The 10,816-nt window shown below is 52.7% G+C and overlaps 1 protein-coding gene across 2 annotated transcripts in view; it reads left to right on the top strand.

Moving 5' to 3' along the window:
- Positions 1-6,654: 6,654 nt before the first annotated feature.
- The window catches only part of MLLT1 (MLLT1 super elongation complex subunit), a 58,161-nt gene continuing 53,999 nt past the window's right edge, over positions 6,655-10,816 (top strand). The window contains exon 1 of one of the 2 annotated variants that reach the window (XM_070622724.1): positions 6,655-6,928. In XM_070622724.1, coding sequence (XP_070478825.1) covers positions 6,917-6,928 — 12 coding nt within the window. In that variant the 5' untranslated portion in view covers positions 6,655-6,916. The remainder of the gene's footprint in view (positions 6,929-10,816) is intronic. The other variant, XM_070622722.1, reaches the window with a different exon arrangement.

Raw genomic sequence — 10,816 nt, 5'->3', positions numbered from 1 at the left:
TTAACCTAGGGGCCTGGGGTGGGTTTCAGTATCCATGGATCACTTGACGTTCTCTGCAAACATCACGGTCTGTGCATGTTATCTAGGCCTCTGGAGTGCTTCACTCCGAAAGGAGTAGAGGCAAGGCCATCTGGCCTGCTAGAGAGATGGAGAAATTGAAAGAGGAGGGACCCTTCCTATTTACTGAGTGGCTACCATGGGCTGTATGCCTGTGGCGCACATCATGGAACCTAAAGCCCCTCCCAAACCCCTCCAGATAGATGAGAATATTCTCAATTTATAGACGTGACTCAGAGAGGGCAAGCAACTTGCCCAGGGCCACACAGTCTGGACTTCAACCAGGTCTATCCTTCTCCAAAGATCCTTGCACCACCGTGAATCAGCAGGGGATAGATTGAACCTGGACCCCAGGTTCCCTGCTTCTGGGTCCTTCTGACTTTCCTGTTTTAGAAATCAGAAATTCTTCACTTCTGGCCCCAGGATGGATCATGGTGGGAAGAGGGGGTAGGGAGGGTGGGAGTTTCTGTGAACTTGTGAAATCATCTATAAAATGTTGTTTGTCCTGCTGGTTTTTGGGAAAAGAGGAGCTGTGCTTCCGTGAGATTCTCTAAAAGGGTTTTTGACACCCTAAAAGTGAGGAACCTCAGCTCAAAACCTTCCGGAGGGGGCATGTAGACAAACATCTGCCTCCTGCCCCCCACGTCTCTATTCCTAAATGCACGGCCAAGATTTGTCCCCAGAATCTGTCTCCTGGCCCCTGCCGACCCCTCCTCACAGCCTCCTCTTGGGGCATGGAGGCAGCAGATAGGTAGGAGGTCTGGACACTTGCCCCATCTGTAATTATAACTAGCTATGTGACCTTGGCAAGTCTCAGTCTCCATCAGGGAGGACTCTTGGTGGCAAAAGGCAAAATGTTCAACCCCAGCTAGTTCACATGACCAAAGGACAATCAGCATATCTACTTTGGAAGTTGAAGATCAGGCTGCAGGTATGGCTGGATCCAGGCTTCAAATGATGTCACCAGGGCCAGGTTCCCTCCAACCCTCTGGCCTACCTCATGGGTGGATGGTGGCTGCCAGCAGTGCCAGGCTTACATCCTTCCAAGTTGACAAGTGTAGAGTAAAGGCCCAAAGGCACATGAAAAAATGCTCATGTCGTTAGTCATTAGGGAAATACAAATGAAAACAGAGAAACTATTTCACATCCACTAAGTTGGCCATGATTAAAACAACCAAAACAACAGAAAATAAGTGGTGGAGAGAATGTGGAAATACTGGAACCCTTGTGCCTGGCTGGTAGGAATGTAAAATGACGCAGCCACTGTGGAAAACAGTTTGGTGGCTCTTTAAAAGTTAAGCATAGAATTACCATATGATCTAGCAATTCCACTCCTAGGCACCTACTCAAAAGAATTGATAACAGGTATTCAAACAAAAACTTGTACAGAATGTTCTTAGAAGCACTATTGATAAGAGGCAAAAGGTGGAAACTGCATAAGTGTCCGTCAGTGGATGAATGGATAAACACAATGTGGTCCATCCATATAATGGAACATTACTCAGCCATGAAAAGGAGTGAAGCCCTGACACGCTGCAATGTGGATGGACCTCAAAAACATGATGCTCAATGAGAGAAGCCAGACACAAAAGGATACACAGTGTGTGATTCCATTGATAAGAAATGCCCAGAATAAGCAAAACCATAGAGAAAGAAAGCAGATGAGAAGTTGCCAGAGGCTGAGAAGAGGGAACATGGAATGACTGCTAATGGGGCCAAGGTTTCCTTTTGGGGTTTAGAATACGTCTTGGAACTAGACAGAGGTGATGCTTGCACAACACCGTGAATGTTCTAAATGCCTCTGAATTATACACTTTCATATGGCTAATGGTTAGTTTTATGCCATGTGATTTTTACCTCAATTAAAAGTTAGTAAAGCTCCCAGAGTCACTCTCGGTTGGTCTCAGGTGATGCCCCCCCCCCCCACCCAATCCCAGCAGCCAGAGGGCCAGGTCTGGTCCCGTGCTTCCTCCTTGGGGCGGAGGGGAGAGCCCCACTCTGCCTACGGGTCTGAGAGCGACAGGCAAGTGGGGGCTGAAGCCCTCCCTCAAGGCTTGTGCCTGGTCATGAGTTGGCATTCTTCTAGAAGGGCTGCCAACTTAAAATTCATATTAAAGGACCTTATAGGCTTACATTGGCCCTGGGAGGAAGCCTCAGATCAGGAAGAAAATTTGTAAATGTCCAGTGTACTGCCCTTTTCCAGGGAGAGGCCTCGGTGCATGTATGTTCGGTCTGCTCCAAAACCATTCATGGCTCCCCATTGCCCATGGGATAAGGGTCAAATGCCTCAGGGTGACGTGCAAGGTTTGCTCTGATTTGAAGTTAATCCGGGGTAGGTCTCCAGCTGGCCACCGGGCTCTGCTCCAGCTTGGTCATATTCAATATTGCTATGAATGGCTGTGTGCTCGTTTGTGGTGGTGAGAAACTTCGAGGTACAGGGAACACGCTGGAAGCCAAAAAGAGAAGTCCAAAAAATCCTAGAAGGGCTGAACCATCTACAAGGGAAAGCAGAATTAATGCCAAGCCCTCCCCTTGGGTGCAAATAAACTGGACCGCTAGAGGGCGATAGAGACCTGACGTAGCAGTTGAATTACAGACAGCAAGCTAGACTCCCGGAGGTCCAAAATGTTACTTTCTAGCTGTGGGACGTGGGCCAGTCCTATCCCCGGCCTGTCTCAATTTCCTTGTTCGTAACATCAGGATAACCTATCAAGCATGCATTCTGCTACATGCTCAAATTACTATTTGCTTTACTAGTTTTTCTTGAAATCTACTCTCTCGGTTCACGCTGCTGTAATTGAATAGGAAACGTTGTTGTCACTTCAATAAGTCATTTGTCACAGATCAAAAGTAACCATCAAACGAGACACTGTAACAACAAAAAGGGTTCTTCACCGCAGCTCAATGATTCTTAACCCAGTCTGCACATAAGAAACCCCAGATAAACTAAAAAAAAAAAAAAAAAAAAGTGGGGGCGTGGCCCCGTTCTACTCCAGATAAATGAAAGCCGGATCTCTGAAGGTGGGACTCGGGTACCGATATTTTTTAAAGTTCTTTAAGAGATGCAATGTCCAGGCAGGGTCCAGAAGCCCTGCACCAGTCGTCTGTCCCGATCTCTGAGCTCCAGATCCGTTCTCTCGCAATCAAGGGAGATTAGAAGACGCCAGACAGGAGTTTAAGATGCATGAACGCCAAGCTGATACTTTCTTCTTGAAGGAATTAGAAAGACTAGAAGAGAAATGAAAAGGAACTGACTTTATCACCATGTGATTCAGTATTATTTCATTTCATGCATCAGGGATCTATCGAGCTGTGTGCCAGGCAGCGTCTTTGGGATATATCAGTCAACAAGACAAAGACCTGCCCTCTTGAAGCTTCCACTCTAGCCAGGGGAGGTAGACAGTGGACTTAATAAGAAAATATGTGTATATTTGGAGGTGTTAAGTGTTGCGGAAAAGGAACAGTTAGAGCAGAGAGATGAGGGTTGGGAAGCTAGGGTAGGGGGCAGGATTAAATGGGGTGGTCAGTGTAGGTCTCATTGAGAAGGTCCCTGTTTCTGCCATTGTCTCACCATGTGACTTTGGGCAAGTTACTTACCTCTCTGAGCTGCAGTTTCCTCATCTGCAAATTTGGGGCAACAACACCTACCGTTTAGCATCGTGAGGATGAAATGAGACAACGAGAGTTCAAAATTCGTCCACTTGAGTTCACGCACAGCAGGTGTTGGCTGTGACGTGACCACCACTAATGAGAAAATGGGGCAGCCCTCTCTTGACCTCCTGGAGGAAGGAATACAGTGTCCTATTTGAGGCAAAGGATGCATTCTTTTAAATTTTTACTTTTTATTATAGAAACTTCACACCTACAGAAAAGTATAGAAAATAGTTTCATGAAATCCCATACACCCATCGCCTAGATTGAACAATTCTTAACATTTGCCATATTTGCTTCATCTATGTTTTTTAAATTAATGCATTTTAAGGCAGTTTGCATGGTGGCATTTTGCCTCACGCATCTCTAAAAAATAAGGACATTTTCCTACACAACCACAATCTCATTATCATACCTAACCAAACACATTTTTAAACATCATTCAATATAATTCATATTCAGGTCTCTCCAGTTGACATAGCTGGTTTGTTCCAACCCAAAATCCAATGATGGACCCCACACTGCATTTGGTTGTGACACCATCTCTTATAATCCCGGGCAGCCCTCATTTCTTTCCTTCCATCCTGTCAACTGGAGGAAACCAGGCTGCTGAGGGTTCTGCCTTCATGATTTGTCTGATCGCTTTCCATGGTGTCACTTTTCATGTTCTTCAATCCATGTGTTTCTCCAGGAAACTGGAAGTTAGGACTAAAGGTGCGATTCAGTTCGAGTTAAACTTTTTGAGCAAGAATACTTTCTTTTTGGTGCTGTGTACTTCCCATCACAGCTTGTAGGAGCTTTGCTCATTCTGCTTGTCCCATTATTACACTGCTAAGTGTGGTCACTGGACTATGGGGGTGATGGCATGATTCTTCCTCTGTAAAGTTTTTTTATTTCCCCTCTTTGCATCTTCAGTGGACATGAGACTATCCAGTCCCTCATCAACCTTTCAGTTAATGTTTTAGTATTCAACGATGACTCTTGTCTGCAATTATTATTTCATTGGGGTTTCAAAATAGTGATTTTTTCCCCTATCATCCTTTCAACGTTATTGGCTGGCATTTTTCTGTAAAAAGAGCACAGTTCAGTGGCATAAAGCACATTCACATGGTTGTGAATCCCACCATCCATCTCCAGAACTTTCTCACCTCCCCAAACTGAAACTCTGTCCCCATAAAACACTGACTCCCCATTCCCCTCCCTCAGCCCCTGGTCCCCACCATCTACTTTCTATCTCTATGAATCTGACACCTCCATTTGTCCTTTTTCCCTGGCTTAGTTAACTAAACATAACGTCTTCAAGGTTCATTCATGTTGTAGCCCAGGTGAGAATTTCCTTCCTTTTTAAAGGCTGAATACTATTCCACTGTAGGGATATACTACATTTTATTTGTCCATTCATCCATTGATGGACACTTGGGTTAATTCCCCATTATTCTTCCTGATGCTCGAAGGATTACACTTGACCTAGTGGCGGCTCCAGGAATATAGTTTTGAAAACCCTCAACAGTTCAGAACCTAATTTAAGGATAATTTCCCAGACGAATAAGGGGGGAGGGTGAGTTTCTGAAGCTCATCTTTGCAACAGTTGCAGCTCACGGCAAGTTTCTATCGTAAATACATTGCTACCCTCCTCATTTTTGTCCCTTTACCTAGGGTAGTGGTTCTGAAAGTTGAGTAAGACTCAGAATCGTCTGCAGGGCTGGTTAAACCAAATCTCTGGGTGCCGCCCACGCACCCAGAGTTTCTGCTTCCACAAATCAAGGGAGAACGGAATTTGCATTTCTAACAAAGTTCCCAGGTGATGCTGAATCTGCTGGTTCAAGGATCTCTGATCTACTTACATCCAGTTACAGGACTAAAAATAAAATAAAATAAAATAAAGTTGTACCCACATGCAAGTTGCTGCTTATTTTCTTAGCATGATGTCCATTCCATCCCTGACCCCCAACCCAGTACACCCTGTCCTAGATTAAAAAGGACGGTGTTATTATGACATGATCTGGCATCCTTCAGAGTTTTTGTCTGGACTAACTTTCAATCTGAAGTTACTGATTTTCTGCTGCTACGCTTCAGCGCAAAGCACTGGCCCCATCACGTAATGAACGCTTGGCTGACACTTAAACGAAAAGTAGAGAGCCAAAAAACCCCCAAACAAACAAAAAAACACTGATTTTTAATTCTAAGAAGGAATTTAAAATAACAATGCAAAGGTCCCCAAATCTCAGGCAGAAGTCCTAATGTCCGAGAGACAAGTGGCTTACAAGATCCTGAAAAAGATGGGACGATGCGTCTATACCTGATCTAAACACAGTTTACAAGTCGTTGTGGAATTATAGGATCATGGGTAAATTAAAAATTGGGTTTTGGAGGGAGTAGCATTATGAATTTCGTGGATAAAAGGAGACCTTCTTGATCATTCTAATGCAACAGATTTCAAATTTGCATCATTCAAATGAGCATAAACCAGCATGACACCGGACTGTGAGTGTCCCCATTTCACAGATGGCAAACTGAGACTCAGGGAGAGAAGCGAGTTGACCATACTTGCCACGAGGCAGACCCAAGATTGGAAAATTAATCTGCAGTTCCAGAGCGCAGGGCTCATTCCATCATATAGTAGCAACATGCGGCCAGAAACAAAAGTGTCCCTGGGGCTCCCTCCCCTGGGCTCGAACCCGCGACCTCAGCTCCGGCCCTGGGAGGCTCCGGCCACGAGGCAGCGCCCCCTGCGGGCCGCAGTGCGCAGGCGCGGCGCGCCCGTCCCGCCCCCGCCCCCCTCCACGTGCGGCGCACACCTCGCGCTCCCCTCCGCTGGGCTCGCCTCGCGCCTCCCTCCCTCCCTCCTCCCGCCCCTCCGGTCCGGGCCTCCCATTGGCTGCGGGCTTCGTCCCTCCGACCGCAGCCCGGCAGGCCCCCGCCAGGCCGGAAGTCCCGCCCCGCGAGCGGCCGTCCGCGCCGCGGATTGGGCCAGGCGGCTGTCAGTCGGGGCGGCGGGCCCGAGTCGGCGGCGGGGGCCCGGGGTCGGTGCGCGACCCGAGCTGGCGGCGGTTTCCGGTTCCGCGGGGCTGGCGGGCGGGCGGGCGGCCGGGAGCGGCGGCGGCGGCGCCTGACAGACAATGAGGGCGGCGGGGCGGCGCTGAGCGGCGGCGGCGGCGGGGACGGCGGCGAGCGACGCGGGGCCCGGGGGCGGGGCGGGGCGCCAGCCATGGACAATCAGGTGAGGAGCGGCCGCGCCGCCCCAGCGCAGCCCGCGCCGCCCGCCCGGCCCCCTCCTCCCCTCCCTCCGCCCTCCCGCCCGGCCTCCTCGGTCCCGGCCTCCCCGCCCCCGCCCGCCCCGCTTTGTGCGCGCCCGCCCGCCGCTCCCCGGCCTTGCTGTGGGGCGGGGGCGCCCCTCCCCCACCGCGACCCCGGCCCGGCCCAGAGCCCCCGGGACGCCCCTCGCAGCCCTGGTCCGGCCCAGATCCCCTTGGGATGCCCCTTGAGACCCCAGTCCGGCCCAGACCCGCCCCCAGGGCCCCCCTAGGGACTCTAGTCCGGCCCAGACATCCCTGAGACGCCCCTTGAGACCCCAGTCCGGCCCAGAGCCCCACAGGTCGCCCCTCGGAACCCCAGTCCGGACCAGAGCCCCCCAGGTCGCCCCTCGGAGCCCCAGTCTGGCCCAGACCCCCTTGGGATGCCCCTTGAGACCCCATTCCTGCTCGGAGCCCTTATAAGCAGCCCAGAACCCCCTGGGATGCCCTTCGCAACCCCGGTTGGGCCCGGAGCCCCCCTGGAATATGCCTCGGGACCCCAGCCCAGCCCAGATTCCCACAGGCACCCTGGGGACCCCTCAGATTGCTCAGATCCAGCCTGTACCAAGTTTCCCCTCTGGATCCAGGGCTGGTTTGTGTCTCCTTCCCTCTCTGAGCCCGCAGCCTGCTGCCTCTTCTCCCTTAGACCCTGAGGTTTGAGTCCCCCCAGAACCCCTGGGCCCTTGATCTGCAGACCCCTCCTTCCTGGAACCCAGGACCACCCTAAACCTTCTTACTCCTCACCCTCTTCCAGGTCTGCACCCTGTCTCCCCGCTGGTGCTGTCCCTGTCTCAGCCTGCACGTCCCTTTCCCCTGAGACCCTGGCCAGGGCCTGTGTCTTTTCCCACCAGTACCCGGGTCTGCATTGAGTGTCCCCCTCTTTGGACCTGGGCTCGCTTCCTCAGACCTGGAGCCACCCCGCTGCCTCAGCCCCCTCTGGGGTCAGGCTCCCAGAGCCTGGGGGACTGTCTCTTTCACCTTCAGACCCTCTCCTCTTAGACCAGGCCTGGGCGCAGTTTCTGCTCCTACCTGGAGCCCCCATACTCTCCAGATGCCGAATGCCGCAGCCCCCTCAGCTTGGGCTTGCTTTGCCCCTCGGACCCTGCTGTCCGCTTCCCCACGTTTTTCCCTAGTTCAGATCTCTCTCCTCAGTTGGTTCCTCCAGCTTCCGCCGGCCTCCCTTCGCAAACCTGGGGTCTCCCCAGAACCCCCGTGCCTCTCTCCTTACGTTCAGGGTCTCCCACTTGGTCCCAACGACCCCCAGCCTCATGCTGTCACTTGTAGCCACTGCCCTGTCTCCCCCGCACCCCATTTTCCCTGCCTTCCCCAGCATCTTAGAGCCTCCCCCGAGAGCCTTGCTCCAAACCCAGGTGGGTCCCCAGTCTCCCTGAACTCTCCCCTCGATCCGGAAACCTGGAGCCAGTCCTGTCGGTACTGGTAAACCTCAGGCCTTTCTGGCCTCAGTCCCCCCTTCGCCAGCCTTGTGCTTCGGTGCCCAAGCCCCTTTCCCTCCTCAAACCCTGCACCACTGCGGCCCCCAACATGGGGTCGTTCATTTCCTCATCCTCCTGTGCTGCCCCTGGCTTCCAGGGGCGCGAGGCCAGGAAGGGCGGCGTGGGGCTGTGGGGGTGGCAGCTGAAATCGCCGCCGTTAGCAAGGGCAGGTTGGGGCGTCCCTGGCTGCTGGCGCCACTGAGGCGGCGGCTTTGTCTGGGAAGGCGCTGTGGGGCTGCGGGGTTTCAGGGGTGGGGGGCAGGAGACCTCCCCCCTGCCCATCCCGGCCGCCAGTGCTGGCACAGGGTCCCGACGCACGAGCCTGGGGCCCCTTCTCACTATGATTAACCTTTAGGCTGCAGTGGAGAGGTGAGGAGTTTATCGCAGTCAATGAATGGTGGATTTCTGCAGCCTGGTGTGAGTTCATTTCCCTTGAAGGGACAAAGCCTGCTGCCCCAACTCTGTATTGACTTAAAAAGACAAAACAAAATGTACCTCCGGGGTCCACTTTCAGCGAAGCCCGCCTCTGGGAAAGTCTTGTTGGGCGCACACAGGCGTAGACCATGGCTGCCACCTCCCACCCACCCGCTGGTCCCCGGGGAGCTGCCTTGGGCCCAGGTGTGTCCACTCCCCTTGTGACCTGCTGGGCCCCGGCTGGCTGGGCCGTTGTCATTTATGTAAGTGCAGTGGGGAACAGGCTGGGAGATAACCGTCTTGCTCTGGTGACTTGGTGTCTTGGTGCCTTGGTGTCTTGGACTGGTGAACGCACTCGACCCGAGAGAGTGAGGTCACCACTGCCCGGTGCGGCAGCCACTAGCCCCTGCGGCTGTTTAAATGGAAACGAACCACAATGAAAAGTTGCCCAGTCGCAGCAGCCATGTTTTAAGTGCCCAGTAACCACCACTGTTGAGGGACGGGCCATCTCGTTGGGCAGCGTAGAGACAACCATTCCATCGTGGCAGAAAGTTCCCTTGGGCAGTGCTGGTCTAGAACATTGCCGAAGCATTTGCACAGGAGCATGTGCCAGCCCTTAGTCTGATGCTCCAACCCCGGCTGTGTTTTTCATGCAAATTGGGGAGAGCCCAGGAGCTCTGTCCCTTTCCTACAGGGATGGTGGCCCCTCGGGAGACAGGAGAGAATGGTGTCTTTTACCCACGTAGGTGAGTTGGCTGTCAGTCTTCCAAGAGTGACTTCTGGGGCATGGGAAATGCTTTGAACCCAGCAGAATCTCGGCTTTCCTTTTCTGTCCCGAGATGCTCCACACCTGTTAGTGCCTCTGTCTCATGGGAAACAACAGGACTCTCCCCCGAGGGCCTGCCTGCCTTGGGAGCCTTGATTCTCTCCACCTTCCTGCCATACTCTCTAGAACTTTCAGCCCAGCTAAGAAGGGGGATTCTGCGTTGTTGGCCCTGGGCTCCCACCTTCTCTGGAAAAAGTCTGGTCCCGTCACCCTCACCCATCTGTTTGCTTTCTCCCCGACCCCAAGCCTGTACTTAGAAGTCCATCATCCGTGAGACTCGTATGTCCTTTGAGGGGAAGAGCTGATGTAGTTTTTGTGGGGAGGTCTTTGCTCACCCTGCGGTCGTGTCTGGGAGGCGTGTGATTTCTCTCCAAGGATGGTGGGGAAGGAATGGGCACGGATGAAGACTGAGCAGATGCCGGAAAGATCAGGAAAAGAGCATGGGGGGGAGGGGCTGTCCCTGGGGACGGTGGTTGCCTAGGGAGCTGGAAGTGGTGTCAGCGTCTGGGTGGTCCTGTGCTCCGCAGCCCTGGGGAGCCCTCTGCTCACAGAACCGTCGACCCAGTGCATGAGACAGTGGAACCGACACTCCTGGTTCTCGCGAAGGCTCTCCCAAGTCTGCGTTTGGGAACGGCCTCCTGTGACCATGCTCTCTTGTTTCCGAAGGGGAGGTTTGTTTCAGGCAGCAATGGCCCATTTTACAGATGTGCAAATGGAGGGCCTGGTGGGATTCTGAGGGAGCTCCGTTCTTCCCCCAAACCTTGCGTAAAAAAGCTCAGAATTGTGCAGAGAGCGTGGGTCATTGGGCTTCTCCCCAACCCAGCTCTGAAACTATGGCCGGACAGCCCACCTGCCCAGTTTTTTGTCCTAAAGTTAATATGGTATAAAGTCCTGAGGGCAGGGACCAGAGCCCTCCTCCCTCATGTCCCCCGAAGTCTCTAACTCAAAGTTTTGCACTTAGCTTTGCCAACTGTTGGTTAAATAAAAATAACTAGGAATCATCTCCTTTGTAACCAGGCCCACCTGGCCTGGCGGCAGATGCCTTTATTGGGGTTGGGCGCTTCAAAAGTCTCGCAAGACTG

Source organism: Equus przewalskii, chromosome 6, assembly GCF_037783145.1.
Source record: "Equus przewalskii isolate Varuska chromosome 6, EquPr2, whole genome shotgun sequence".
NCBI lineage: Eukaryota > Metazoa > Chordata > Mammalia > Perissodactyla > Equidae > Equus > Equus przewalskii.
The sequence above is the reverse complement of the archived record's forward strand: the minus strand, read 5'-3'. Positions and strand labels throughout refer to the sequence as shown.